Source organism: Lycium barbarum, chromosome 11, assembly GCF_019175385.1.
Source record: "Lycium barbarum isolate Lr01 chromosome 11, ASM1917538v2, whole genome shotgun sequence".
NCBI classification, from domain to species: Eukaryota; Viridiplantae; Streptophyta; class Magnoliopsida; order Solanales; family Solanaceae; genus Lycium; species Lycium barbarum.
This window is the reverse complement of record NC_083347.1, coordinates 119,740,406-119,756,171: the sequence shown is the minus strand read 5'-3', so window position 1 is coordinate 119,756,171 and position 15,766 is coordinate 119,740,406. Positions and strand designations below refer to the sequence as shown.

The window sequence follows — 15,766 nt, the reverse complement described above, 5'->3', positions numbered from 1 at the left end:
TTGACTCCACCTTTGTTTCTTACAATCTTTGATTTTATAAATAAAATATCTAATCCATGAATATTACCTATCGTGTCTTTATAAATTTCAAATTTCTGTTCGTAACGTTTTGTTTTGAACGTTTAAAAGTCCTCGTAATCTGGATCAATTACGCTACATCTTCATTTCTATAGAACTGTCTATAACCTTCCGAAATCGCTGCTCACTCAGTAATCACTTATGTGATCCCGTTTGACTTGGCACAAAGTTTAAGAAAAGAAAAAAAAAAACTTTTGAAATTTATTATCTAAAACAAACCTTAAACATATGTGTGGTATAAATCATCAAATTAAGGGTAAAAAGGAGAATCATAAAGTTAAGTTATTTCTATTTATACTAAGACGACATTCTTTTTGAGGCACTAAAAAGGAAAGATTATCATTTAAATTGAGACAAATGGAGTAATTGATGGGAGAATAATAATAAATTTTGGCACTCATTTGCGTCCCTAAGCACATAAACTACTATATCATCACACTGAGTATTTCTGGTGCATAGAAGACTCGCCGAAGAGAAACGGATGTTAAAGAAGAAACCAAAATAATGGCGAATGGATGTATATATGTCGATTCTTATTTCCATGGCGATATTACTCTGAAAATACTTTTTTCTTTTATTGACGAGAAAACCTGCAGCCTTTGTCTTTCGTGTGCGCATAGGTAAACCCTTCTCCAGTGTAATACCCGCAAACGTCTGTAAATACTTCAAACATGCTATAGTTCATGTAAATGTCTAAAATGATCAAGTTAATTACTCATAAATATGTGATAAATTGGCGTGAAAGAAGAAATTTAAAACTTGCCTTAAATCACATCTAGATCTCATCGTTAGCTAGTTTAAGCCTAATTACATGCTAGCTTAATCAATTCTAGGACTGGGCATAAATATCGAAAACCAAAAAACCAAACCGGACCGAACCGAACTTCAAGAAATCGAAACCGAACCGAACTAGTTTGGTTCGATGTTCGGTGTCCACCTTCAAAAAACCAAAACCAAAATAGCCGAACCGAAGTTTTGATAAAACCGAACCGAAGAATCGAAATTTAATACATTACCCGAAAAAATTAAAATAGATCAGGCCCATTAAATTTAAGCCCAAAAAAACCCAATTGTAACAAGCCCTCTTTTGTTTTTGTATACCTAATTTTCCACTTTAGTTGATAAAATCAAATATCCTTAACAAGGAAGGTGATTAGGATGTGTCTTTTGGATTAATGTATGCCCTTTATGTGTTTTCTTAATTATTCTTACTGTATGTATATAACACATAGTAATCCTATATCATTGTTATGATTTTCTGTTCTTGTGTATCCTGTTTGTTTGATTTTGATTTCAATTTATCAGTTTTATGTTTTATTGCTTTTGAGTATATGAATTAATGTAAATGGAATCGCTTCTAATATCATATCAAAACAACCGAATTGAAAAAACCGAAACCGAACTTCGAAAAACCGAAACCGAAAGAACCGAACCGAACTAGTTTGGTTCGGTGTTCGGTGTCCACCTTCAAAAAATCGAAACCGAAATAGGTGAATCGAAATTTAATAAAACCGAATCGAATAATCGAATGCCCACCCCTAATCAATTCCTAATATATGAATTATATCAAAGGACAGGACAATGAATTATGAAAATGATAGATCTTGGCATCTTCTTTATACCTAATTTTATCTTTTGTTAATTCATCAATCTAATCTTGAATGACTAGGAACAAATAATTGTACACTCGAAATTCCAATAATATCCCCATCTCACTTTTCTAGATTTCTCGTTTGTCCATAGGCAATTTCGTCCACATGTTTAAAGCAAAAAACATTGGCAGGATGCCGCATATGGTGTCAAGATTCCCACATCAATATCAAAACCCTACCAAAAACCTAATCTATCTCTTTGTGGGCCTGTGGGGTATCCAACAATTTGACGTTAAGTGGGAAAATGTTGGACGACGCGATGCGTATTTGAATTAGAAGTCTCGGGTTTAAATGTTAAAATCAGAGAAATTCTTGATATGAAGAGTGTCTTCCTTTAATCCTATGCGACGTGGATTGGATCGTGGGACCCATAATTAATACTGAATAAAGAATAGTTACATAAAAATTTGAGAAAATTACACTGTATATTTATTGGGGCAACAGTCAGGGGCGGATCTAGTCATTGCCCAGGGTGTTCACCCGAACATCCTAGGCAAAAAATTACAGTATATATTTAAGGTAAATGTTTTGTGTTCATGTACATACACCCTGAACAAATGCAAAAGACTAACTCAAGTGATTCAATTATTTTTCCGAACACCCTGAGTGAAAATCCTGGATCCACCACTGGCAACAGTGCTATCAAAATTGACTCATTTTTTTAATTCTTATAAAAAATGACTCAAACTTCTCTCTCTCTCTGCTTTTGTATATATGTTTGTATATGTTGGTATAAGTGTCTGTAGATGTTTGTATATGTCTGTATATGTTTGTATATTTTGGTTTTGTATATGCTTGTATATTTTGGGTCATTTTTCGTAATATAAGTTTTAGGCTATTTTTTTGCAATGTAAGTGACCAAATTATTTGGCGGAAAAGCAAGATGGACCCAATCTTTTGGATGGACGTAAATAGATCAACGGCCCATGTTTTGCCATGTGTAAACTATCTAGGTGAGAGTCACCGGATAGAATACATGAATTTAATCACGTAATTTCCTTCACACTATCGAATTAATCAATCATATTTTAAGTTGGATCTTTCGATGGTCTACCGTTAGATCTATTGATTTAGTTTCTTTGCGACTAACTCATTACTTACTCGCACAAATCAACTACACGCTAGTAATATCTTTTGGATTTCATCTACATTTACTTCGTCCTTTTCAATTAGCAAGCTTCGTGGGGCCAATTCTGATAAGATAGGAAAGGAAATAATATCAATTTTACGATGAATTTTTACACCAACTTATAATAAATTTAGCTACTAATTATTTAAACTGGCATTTGGATAAAATTTTGATGAAGTTGGGAAAAATAAAGAGTATTTGACCTTGAAAATAAAAAAAGTATCTGCAACTTGTTAAAATATTCCATTAGAGTCGTTTAATTTACAATGGCAGAGCTAGGTGTGTTGAAGGGGTTCAATCAACAGCGAAACTATAAATTTCACGAAGAGTATTCAAAATTGGACAAAAAACATATATGTACATACTAACAGGTTATGTTTACGGAATATAACGATACTTTTCAGTTTACAAAATATATCAATAGATTTGTTACAAAATCTATACAAATCAGGTAAATTAAAAATAATTAAATAAAACACATTAAATAAGGTAAGGAGATTGCTTTCATTATTTTATCCAATTTTCTCTCTCCAATCAAAATTAAAATATATTGTTACCTGATTTTCTCCATGCTCCCTTATTTCATCCACTTTTATCTCCCCATTCAAAATTAAGAGATTTTGTTCTCTAATTTTCTTCAAATTTTATTCAAAAAGTCAATACTAATCGGTAGTTTTTATATACATCAGAAAACATATATGTATAATTTTATATGCAATATGTATAACTGTATAAATTTGTTATAATTTTTGTATATGAAATATGTATTAAAATTATGTGTATTTTGATTATGATAAAGTGCATATAAATTGTATAAAATTTAATCAAAGTATGTATAAATTTTGAGAAAATATGTATAATAAATTTGTAATTGATACAAACCAGATTCCATGCAAAGTTCATACATCAGAAAATAATTTTGTGTAAATTTTTGTATGCAATATGTATAAATATATAAATTCGTTATAATTTTTATGTATGAAATATGTATAAAAGTTATATGTATATTTTGATTATGATAAAGTACATATAAATTGTATAAAATCTAATCAAAGTACGTATAGATTATGAGAAAGTATATGTATGTTAAGTTTTTTGATTGATACAAACTACATTCCATACCCGTATAATTTTCAACATTTTCTAGATTAATTTATATCGAATTTATTCGCATTCCATACACACTATGCCACATATATCTAAAAAAATGATAGTATATAGCAGATTCCATACACATTTCATACATATACTAGTTTTCAACATTTATACAGATTTCAAACACACAATGATCGCACATATCTCAAAATGATACAAATCAATTCTTATATACAATTAATACACATGTCAGTTATAAAAAAAATTGTAATATTAGTTTGAAAATTTATATTATGAGAAAATATGAATTTTAAGTCTAGAAATGGTGTCTATCATAGAGGGAGGGAGGGAGAGAGAGAGAGAGAGAGAGAGAGAGAGAGAGAGAGAGAGAAGAATCTTTTAAAAAAGGAGAAGAAGTTGATTAGTAACTATCCTATAATTAATTCCACATTTTAAAATCAGATTCTTTTCCTTAAAAAATGCCTAAAATTGTGGGTATCTCATTAAGTCCAAATCTGGTATTCTATTTGATATACTTTGTAATTTTATTGGTATGTTTTGTAAATAAAAAAAAGTATCTTTATGTTTTGTAATATAGAGTCTTAAGTAGTATTATTAAGTTATTTCCCCTTCAAAATTTGACCTATAGATGCAGGGATGGAGCTAGATAGGGCCAAGGGGGTTCATCCGAACACCCTTCCAGCAGAATATTACACTATTTATATATGGTTAAAATTATTTTTTATGTATAGTAGATGTTGAACCCCTTTTAACTTCCTCGCATGTTTACTTCTTCATATTTTGAACTTCCTTAATGAAAATTCTAACTTCGCCACTGTATATATGCCATATAATTTTCTATATACACAATATGATTTCAACTAAGGATATTCGATTGACCACTCTTCAATCTATATGGTTCCGCTAATGGGTTCAATTGAATCTCGTTCGTCAAAAAGTTACTCCCAACAATTTAAAGCCAGAAAGAGGACAATATATACTATACTAGAATATACAAGTATACCCATAAAATTAACAAGGTGAAATATTTTAGGAAAAAGATAAAAATAATAGACATGGACTGACGTGGATCCATGCTGTTTTCGTCTACCAATTATGACTATCTCGATTCACCTCCCCTTATTATTTGTCTATAAATTAAAAGGACTATAATGTCCAAAAAAGTTTCTTCAAAATCTTGGTACTATATATAGCCAGTTCCAAAATTAAATTAGTCACATTACAAATTTGTAAGCTTTTTATTCTTATATATATATATTTCCATTAAAGAATTTAGGGATATTATGGTTAGAGTTATGGCTAGGAAACCTATGAGTCATAGGATATTAATGTGTGATAAACCGGAATTAATGGCATTTTCCGGTGACCCTGCGATTAATATTTCTGATACTATTTTCGGGTTTCTAGACGACGATTCATCGGAAAGTATTTATGCCAATTTTTGTGTTGAAAATGAAGAAGAAAATGGTGATGATGATGATGAAGAGAAAGAAGAGTCTGAGAATGTTGAAGATAATAAGTTTTGGGAAACTCAACATCAACTTTTACAAGTAAGTTTCATATACTCATTTTTTAATTTCTTCATTTCTCACAATAACTTATTAATGTAACATAGGATTTTGAATCTTTTGTTTGTTATAAGGAGCATAGAGTTTAAAATGTTAATGTAGATTCCTTTTTTCTTCTTCCCTGGAGAATTAAAAGAAAATTCTACGTACTGAATTCAAGATTGTATTAACATCAAAAGAAAAAATTAATTTAGAAAAAATGAAGGGACTGTTTTGAAACTTTTTCTGTTTCCTAATTTAGCTCTCTTTGATTAATAAATTCTTAACGTCTTCATTTCCTTGAATTTCTCCTATCCGTTAATTAATTCCAATTACTTAACGGCCACATCGTTAATCTCAGCTGATTATTTCTATTTTATGAGTTTGAGTTGTGTGTGTTATAATTTTTTACAGAATCAAGTTAAGTTGACTTACCATAACAGGTGAATCTTCGTAGCAAGTATTATCTAATAATAATAATAATACAAAAATAGAGTATAAATTTGTTATTACGTGATGATTGTTACCATGCATAGATAATCCAGTTATAGTGAAAATGATTTTCTTCCATAGTTGGTGTAATTTAAGTAACCATATATTCTAGTTAGCAATCTACCCTATAAAATGGAATTCCGCAATTATGTTTAAGTAATCAGATTATGTAAATATTTAAATTGCAGGGTGTATTATACAGGACTACTTCATTAGAATCACAAATTCGAAGCATTACAAAAGAGACAATAAAAGAAGCAAATAATATTATATGCAGTTGCCGGAAAACGGTGGATGACGGCTGCCGGAGTTGCCTCATGAAGGAGGTTTGCAGCCGTCTGCAAATTGCAGGTTTCAACTCTGCAAGTTGCAAGTCCAAGTGGAAGAGCTCTCAAGATATTCCATCAGGTAATATATATATATATATATATATATATATATATATATATATATTTTTTTTTTTTTTATTATTATTTTTTTTTAAGATTAATTAAGTAATGACAAATTTTTTTAAATAAGGATTTAAGTTATGTGCACTGATGGTATAATAAAATTTTTAAGATTAAACTATATACGGTCGAAGGTCTATCGGAAACAGTATCCCTATCCTCACAAGGTAGGGGTATGTTGTTGTTGATCAAGTATAATAAGAGTTTAAGATTAAATTATATACACCGTCAATATAAGAAAGTATTTTTACACTATCAATATTCACATGATATCTGCACATCAATTTCCGTAGAAGGTAAGATTTGTAAGCCTTGAAATAAGATAGGTTGCTTGCTATAATAGGTAAAGATAACCTGATAATATAAAAATTTCTTACACTAGTGGTACGTTTGATTTAAACTCTAAATTTTTATACTATCAATTCAATTTAACATATTATAATAGATTACTTATGAATCAATACTACTTAATATAGTTCCTTGTAATTATCTATTAAATGATCTAATTATATAAATAATTTTCAGTACACATAACTTAAGCTCTTTTAATAATGTATAAAATAACAACTTTATATCTAGATGAACAGCTTAAACCCCCTCCTCTTTAACTTATTACTATGTCAGATCGAATAAACAGTTATTATATCTCTGAGAACGACATCCATCTAAAAATCTCTAGTGTACGGCAATGAACCAATGATATAATTTTGATATTTTTCTAATACAGCTGGAAAATAAGTTGTTTAATTTGTGGCGATCCCCCAATGACAAATGTATGATAGGACCTTTTCAGACACATAATTCTTATTCAATCAAATCTAACAAAATCATACTAGTACTAGTATTAAATAATATTACTTTTTATAATATATCTTGAATATGTTTAACGTTTTGATTAACCATATTACAGGTGAACATACATTCATAGACGTGATCGACTCTTCAAATCCTAAAAAAGGAGAAGTTCGAGTTATCATCGAGTTGAATTTTCGAGCCGAATTCGAGATGGCACGAGCATGCAAAGAATACAACCAATTAGTAAAAATTTTACCGGAAGTATTCGTTGGAAAAATCGAGAGATTACTATCGTTGATCAAGATTTTGTGTGCGGCAGCCAAGAAATGCATGAAGGAGAAGAAAATGCACATTGGGCCATGGCGGAAACAAAAATACATGCAAGCAAAATGGCTCAAAACACGCGAACGTGAGGCAGCGGCCAAGCTACCATACTCGTCCGCTGTGGACGAGTATTCTAGCCGGCCACCACGACCGAGGGCATCCATGCTCACGGTTGATTTGTTGGAAAATTTGCCAAGTTTACATCTCATCACGGCGGTTGAAGTAGTATGAATTGTGAAGAGAAATTAGCAGTATATGTTATGTTAATTAGTGTATACAATTGGAAAAAAAAAAGGTTATTACTCTAATTGTTATTGTTGTTTTTCTTTAGGCTTTTGGGCCTTATTGGGTTGGAGAGTAGAGGTTTTTGTTAGAAGTTTTACGCGAGATATATAATGTGACTCACATATTAATTAATTATCTTGTTTCCCAATTAGAGGAATAAATCTGGTATTATTACATGATTATAGCAAATATATTCAGTAATTTCCTTGACGAAAAAGATCTTTTTATCAATTCTATGTATACAACAACGACGGAAGGTATATCTCTAACTGTTTCTTATTTTCGAGACAATAACTCTTTTGTATTTGATTTTTGTTATAAAATAAAAACTATGAAGTAAATACACAGAAGAAATATGTAGAGAGAATATGTAGAGAGATATCAGATTATATTACTTCTGCCCTTTCAACATTGCATCTGTGCATCCTATTTATAGAAGCAACAGGACATGGGATATTTTGAGATATTTTGGGATATTTTGAGATATTTCTAACTTAATGGATATCCACTAATTTGGGATATTTATAACACTCCCCCTTGGATGTCCATTAATAGATGATGTACCTCGTTAAAACCTTATTAAAAAAAAACCCTGTGGGAAAAAGTCCTAATGAAGGAAAAAGAGTGCACATATCTAGAAATACGCTTTGAGAGCTGCCTCATTAAAAACCTTACCAAGAAAACCCAATGGGACAAAACTTGGTTAAGGAAAAAAGAGTACAACGCGTATTTCACTCCCCCTGACGAAAACCAAGATTCAGATGTCGGAGTCTTCGCATTCCAATCTTGAATATCATCTTCTCAAGAGTTGAAGTTGGCAAAGATTTAGTGAACAAATCTGCAGGATTGTCACTTGAACGGATTTGTTGCACATCAATATCACCATTCTTCTGGAGATCATGTGTGAAAAATAACTTTGGTGAAATGTGCTTTGTTCTATCTCCTTTTATGAAACCTCCTTTTAATTGAGCTATGCATGCAGCATTATCTTCATATAATATATTTTTGTATCACACTTCAAGCCACATCTTTCTCTGATGAAATGTATCACTGATCTCAACCACACACATTCTCTACTTGCTTCATGAATAGCGATTATCTCAGCATGATTTGAAGAAGTAGCAACAATGGACTGCTTGGTCGATCGCCATGATATAGCAGTACCTCCGCATGTAAACAGATAGCCCGTTTGAGATCGAGCTTTATGTGGATCAGATAAATAACCTGCATCTGCATAACCAACAAGATCTGTACTACCTTTGTTAGTATAAAACAGACCCATATCGCTAGTTCCCTTCAGATATCGCAATATATGCTTAATCCCGTTCCAATGCCTCCGTGTAGGAGAAGAGTTATATCTTGCTAGCAAATTAACAGAAAATACTATGTCAGGTCTTGTAGCATTAGCAAGATACATAAGTGCACCTATTGCACTAAGATATGGTACTTCAGGACCAAGTAGCTCTTCGTTTTCTTCCTGAGGTTGGAACGGATCTTTGCTCACTTCAAGTGAGCGAACAACCATAGGAGTACTTAAAGGATGCGCATTGTCCATGTAAAACCGATTTAAAACTTTCTCAGTATAGGCAGATTGATGTATAAAGATCCTTTTTTCGAAATGTTCAATTTGCAGACCAAGACAGAGTTTTGTCTTTCCGAGATCTTTCATCTCAAATTCTTTCTTCAAATATTCAATCGCCTTTTGGAGCTCTTCTGGAGTTCCAACGAGGTTTATGTCATCAACATAAACAGCAAGTATAATGAACCTTGATTTTGTTTTCTTAATAAAAACACATGGACAAATGGCATCATTTATATATCCTTAATTTATCAAGTACTCACTTAGGCGATTATACCACATACGCCCTGATTGTTTTAAACCATATAATGATCTGTGTAATCTGATTGAATACATTTCCCGAGACTTTAAACCAAATGCTTCAGGCATTTTATATCCTTCAGGAATTTTCACATAAATTTCATCAAGTAAGCCACATAGGCCGTGACAGCATCCATCAGTATAAATAATGTGACATCTTCTGTTGTTTGGACTGCTGGCCCAATAAACATTACGTTTACCAAGATGCATCATTTTACTTGGTAATTATTCTACGTCAACATGCTTTAAGAGACGTAGAAATCAAATCCTCACGACCTTATACAATATTGCGCGCTATATTGTATATTGTCGACAAGATATCATGTTGTATCGGTTCGCAATTCGACATAACTTACTGAGATTCATTATTTTCAGGTACCTGAACCTCCCATAAGGTTTATGAAGTGTTATGTCGTAGCTCTTCAAGAGCACATTGCCTCCTTATTATGATCATTCGCTCCTCCCTTTTTCAAGGATTATTATATTTGGAACCGATTGGTCTACCATGCTCCATGCACGCTATAGACTTTGTCCTTCAGGGACATTAAGAGCATTTTGCAGATGAAATATGAAATAGTTGGGTCAGCAAATGCTTCCAGCATTTGATTTGAATTATCTGAGGATCATACTGATGATAATTCACAACATATTTCTTAGCTGCTTATTATCTCCCCCTAATTTTAGTGACATATGTCCCCATTTTCTTTGGGAAAATCCATCTGTGTGCATCATGATATATCCATTAATCATGTACCGCACATCAAATGCTAAAAGATGGAAATATCTAGTTCCTGACCCTGAACCAAATATGAGGGGAGAATTTATCAAAATTTAATGATCTGAAGCATACAAGTGCTGTTGTATGCAATATATCATATCTCAGACCAACATCTGAAACTCTGTTCTCATAAGCAATTGTTTAGCTGTATTATGGAGGCATCCAATGCCAAACCAACTTAGATATAAACCAGCATTATCAAGATGATTGTCTTGATTACATATTCTGAAAATTGTGCTTCCAACTCAATTATTTTGAGCAAGCAACTTTGTAAATGTCAAACTGCCAGTTGACAATAAACATACATGTGAATGTCTTAAATAGATGCATCTATTTAAGACATCACATTGCAGGTGAAGGGGCCCACATTCACCTTTTATATTTTTCAGAATTTTGGGGATTCAGTCCCAACATTAGCTGGTGTAATCAACTTGTCATGAGAACAAGCAACACAAACAAATTCTTGAAGAATCTTCTAGTTCTTCAATATGTTTTTAATACTCAATTAGCACATCAGATTTAAATCAGGACGATCAAAATGGTCTTGTGAACTGATAAAATTATCTGTACCCGTAAACTTCAAGTTTACTATGACGAGTGCTATTTCTTTTAATAAACTTCTGGTTTACTATTGCATGAAATTTTATGTCAAAACTTCTGGTTTATTGTGACATGCGATCTCATCATGCTCGGGTAACGCTTTACACACGTGACCCTACCCGTAATAAGTTGGAGATATTCAATCTTCCAATCATCTGTAGTCTCAATATGATGACCATTTTTCTCGCTAGTAAACTTCAGGTTTACTATAATTTATTTTCCGATCGAAATAATTATGATCTCTGATAAATGGTGCTATCACATATAGCCTCTTCGAGAGACTTCAATTTATCTATCATAATCAGATATTATTTGGACACTGCTAGTGTCATGATACTTGTAAATAAATAATTAGCTCTTCTGGAGCCTTTGATCATTAATTTCTATTACCAAATATTTCTTAAATACTTTTGGTACCATGAAAGCAAATTTCGACACTACTGGTGTCACGAAATAAACATTGAATTCTAAACTTCAATATTTCAAACATCTCCTTCAGGGAGATTCATCATTAACATCTGAGCATTTTGTATCAAAGAGGCAACCACATAGTTATTAATTCCTTCAGGGGAAAATACATTAATTGTTATTTCCTTCGAGGAAATCAATAACAACTAACCATAATGTATTAATGTGGTTATAGCAGAACCATTCCACTCTGCTCCCTTTTCCTTAGAATGATACTTTAATATGTTTCGACGTACGACAGGTACGTATAGCAATGTCTGAATTTCATACCACAAAAATATAACATCTACATTCCTTGTATTTTATCCCTCCAGGAGATAAGTTGTGGTATTTGTTCATTCACTTCGGGGAATGAAACCTGATTATTTAAATGTGCTTGAAATACGACGCTCATCAATAGCTCGTTATTTTGCTCAAACACAAGAAGACATTGCTTCAGAATATTTCTCAAATATTTTGGTAATTATTTCTGCTTCAGGAGTAAAGTTTCAGAATTTTACTGCTTCGGGAGTAAAGTTTCAAGTTTTACCACTTCGGGAGTAAAGTTTAAAGGTTGACTAATTCAGGAGTAAATTTCTGAATTCTACTACTTCGGGAGTAGCTTTCAAAGTTGTACTATTTCAGGAGTAGAATTAAAAGCCTTACTACTTCAGGAGTAAAATACATAGGCTTACTACTTCTTGAGTAGAATTCAAAGTTTGCTACTCGTGGAGCAAAATTATGAGTTTAGTACTTCGAGAGAAAAGCATATAATATTCAGAATATTTTTTCTCAATTATTCTAGCTCTTCTGGAGATGAATCATGATATTTTCACAATCAAATGCACGTTTATATTTATAGGTGTTACGACATACTATCACATTCATTTCAGAGAATGGATCTGTACTTGCAACATTTATCAAAAGTTTTAATTCTTCAGGAATAAAACATAATTATCTGAACGTGCCTTAAGCATATCAAATCGTGATAGCTTACAGTCTCTTTTAAGATATTGCTACTTCAGGAGCAAATCGAGGCATACATATAATGTGGAGAATTTTTCTCTAACACATCTTCAACCATAAACACAATAAGCCCGTAAAATATTACCACTTCTGGTGTTCACGGATATAAACTCATTTAATCAATTCATATTTGCGAACTAACCTTGCAGTAGAATATTGGCATAAGGCCTTCAGCAACTTCGAGGCTTTCAAAGTATTTGCTCAAGATGGTTGAGACTCGTGCTGATAACGTGTTATAAAATAAAAACTATGAAGTAAATACACAGAAGAAATATGTAGAGAGAATATGTAGAGAGATATCAGATTATATTACTTCTGCCCTTTCAACATTGCATCTGTGCATCCTATTTATAGAAGCAACAGGACATGGGATATTTTGAGATATTTTGGGATATTTTGAGATATTTCTAACTTAATGGATATCCACTAATTTGGGATATTTATAACAATTTTCAACATTTATTAACCCATGAAAAGTGATTACTAGTTTGCAACATGATCAAATGATGAAGAAAAGGAATAAAATAAACCTCACTTTTTGTGTGGGCAGATGGAAGAAAGGAAGTGTAAATAGTCAAAGGAAGGGAATGGACCCTATGCATCGCAATTCTAGAATATTCAAGCTCCAATACGGGTACCTATAGTGCGGGAAACCAAAAAAAAAAAAAAAAGATTGAAAAAAGAATTAAAAAAGGTGTGCACCAGCCGGGAATCGAACCCGGGTCTGTACCGTGGCAGGGTACTATTCTACCACTAGACCACTGGTGCTTGATGTTTGCTGTTTCGCAACTAAGGATATTCTGACTATGGTGAAAATTCTAATGGGGAAATTTTCTCCCTTTAATTAGCCTTATACAATACAAATTTGGATTAATCAAAGCTTCAAAGCAGATACCGGACATCATAGAGAAATCAAAAAAAATTAAAACAGAGAGAAATTAGATTACTTGCTTACAAATAGGATATAGGGATAGTGATGGTATATATGCAGATTAATGATATTAACCTTTCTCTAAGCTAATTATTAGAAGTACTGGGTGGTAAGTTTAAATAAGTTTTCACGCTTAGCTTTTGAAACATAATGATCAATGTGGCAAGTTTGAATAACTTTTCATTAAGTTTAAGACTTTTTTTTTTCAACCACAACAACAATAATATACCCATTGAGAACCATGCATTTGTCGAAGTTATTAGTTGTAAGCCTTAAAACAGAACTTAATATTCTTATTAGGGAAGTCTATACCGAAAAACATAGTGTACAACCCGCCTAGAAGTGGGTCCGAGATGGATGAAATTACCTCTACCCTATTAGACCCGAGCAGAGAGCTCTTTTCCCTCTGATGAGCCCTTCTTACACAACGCGAATTTGGATTAGTCGGATCAGTGAGCCCCGGATACCAAAAATGAAAAAATAGTGGAATCGATGAGATTTGCCCAGCACCCTTAACCCAAGTCTCGAGTTCGAGCTATGAGATTGGAGAAACCCACGTAGGGAGCGCTTTCCCATGTAATAGGCCCTAAACAACAAAATCTGAATTAGTCGGATCCATAGGTTTTGACTAAAATAATATTGGACAATGAAAAATGTGGTGAACGTGGATCGAACACGTGATCTTCAGTTTGACGCTCTCCCAACTGAGCTATCCCCGCGACACATTCTGGTAATGTTTGTATACAGAACAATTACTTCTTTATGTTACTATTGCTCTTTTTGTTTAACTTGCAGGTTTTTTGGCTGCATATGAAAAAGGAAAACTAGTACTCATTTTGATTTCACATATGTACATCAAGCACATCATTTTAAGCAAACAGAAGTCTTTTCCAACGATAAGCAATTCATAAATCGAGAAGTTATATGCCTAGCATGTATACGATAATAAAGTTCTTGAAGAGTTGAAGTTATGAAGTATACACTGATCACACAATTTAATCATTATCTATAAAAGCTATAGAATATGAATGAGAGTTAATCCACTATATGAGTGAGAGATGAAGAAAATTTGAATTTGGATCACCTACGTGAGTCAACCAAGATTGATATATATTATGTTTTCCTTGCTATGAAGTATACATTAAATCGAATGATATATATGTTAGATTAGTTGAGTCAGTGGATTTTGGATTTGCTATTCCAAAGAAAACAAACCAGAAATAGAGTGGACAAAAAAAAAACCTTGCTCAACGCGAATATGAATTAGTTTGTTCAGATACTAGATTGTTATACCCAAAAAAAAGAAAATATTGGCCAAGAAAAAAAATGCGGTGAACGTGGATCGAACACGTGACCTTCAGATCTTCAGTCTGACGCTCTCCCAACTGAGCTATCCCCGCAAGTGTCCTCAATCTGCTAATGTGAATATTTAGAATGACAACTAGTGCTTTCTGTTACTGTTGCTCCTTTTGTCAAAGCTGCAATTTTGGTTGCATATGAAAAATGAAAACCTCTAATGCCTCTTTTATTTCACACATGTATATCAAACACATCATTCTACTCAAACAGAAGTATTTGCCAGAAACAAAGGCTTTGATTGAATTCAAGTTAAAATAAATATATATAATCTTTTCTGACACAACTCTATAACATGTATTTGTTTATCTACAAAGGCATTACCAAGATTCACAAGAAGAATTCTACACTGCAATCCCCATATATTAGTTACTAAACATACTGTGATAATCCAGCCCAAAAATGGGCTACTACTCTTTGATCTGCATGTTTTATGTGTTTTACTATGATGATTTGTGACGGTTCTAGTGGGCATTTTAATATTAAAAAATCATGTTAGTAAAGTGTCTTAAAGTGCTGTGTTGTGCAATTCATTTCCCACATTCATGATTTGGATGAATATGGCCATAAGTTTCTTCTTAACTCTTTTCTTCATTATTCACCCACATTCCTCTTGTAACTCATGTAACCTCTAAACCATAATTCTCCCATTATCTACTCACATTATTAGCCCTCTCATCCAATTCATTTCAAGGATGAATTTCTTCACCTATAAATAGAAGTCATCCTAACTTTGTGGTGTGATGCAATTTACAAGAAGAAAACTCCCCGGTATAAATGTTCATAATAGCAGAGGGATTGGCTTGTCGACCTGCCACATAAACAACAAAATAGACTTGTCAGCACACGCGTGAAATGTTATTAGCTCCTTCTCTTAAAATG

General features: G+C 32.5%; 1 protein-coding gene and 2 non-coding genes across 3 annotated transcripts; 1 reads left to right on the top strand and 2 right to left on the bottom strand.

The window, feature by feature from the left end:
• The first annotated feature begins 5,185 nt into the window (after positions 1–5,185).
• Positions 5,186–8,028, top strand: LOC132618532 (uncharacterized). The gene is made up of 3 exons (XM_060333570.1): positions 5,186–5,525; positions 6,203–6,422; positions 7,374–8,028. Exons 1-3 carry the CDS (start codon positions 5,259–5,261, stop codon positions 7,811–7,813), a joined length of 927 nt encoding a protein of 308 aa, XP_060189553.1. The 5' UTR covers positions 5,186–5,258; the 3' UTR covers positions 7,814–8,028.
• A 5,266-nt stretch (positions 8,029–13,294) lies between these two features.
• TRNAG-GCC (transfer RNA glycine (anticodon GCC)) lies at positions 13,295–13,365 on the bottom strand. The gene has a single exon. It is a non-coding gene; the product is annotated as a tRNA-Gly (tRNA).
• A 1,490-nt stretch (positions 13,366–14,855) lies between these two features.
• On the bottom strand, positions 14,856–14,928 carry TRNAF-GAA (transfer RNA phenylalanine (anticodon GAA)). Its single transcript has one exon. It is a non-coding gene; the product is annotated as a tRNA-Phe (tRNA).
• Between the last annotated feature and the right edge of the window lie 838 nt (positions 14,929–15,766).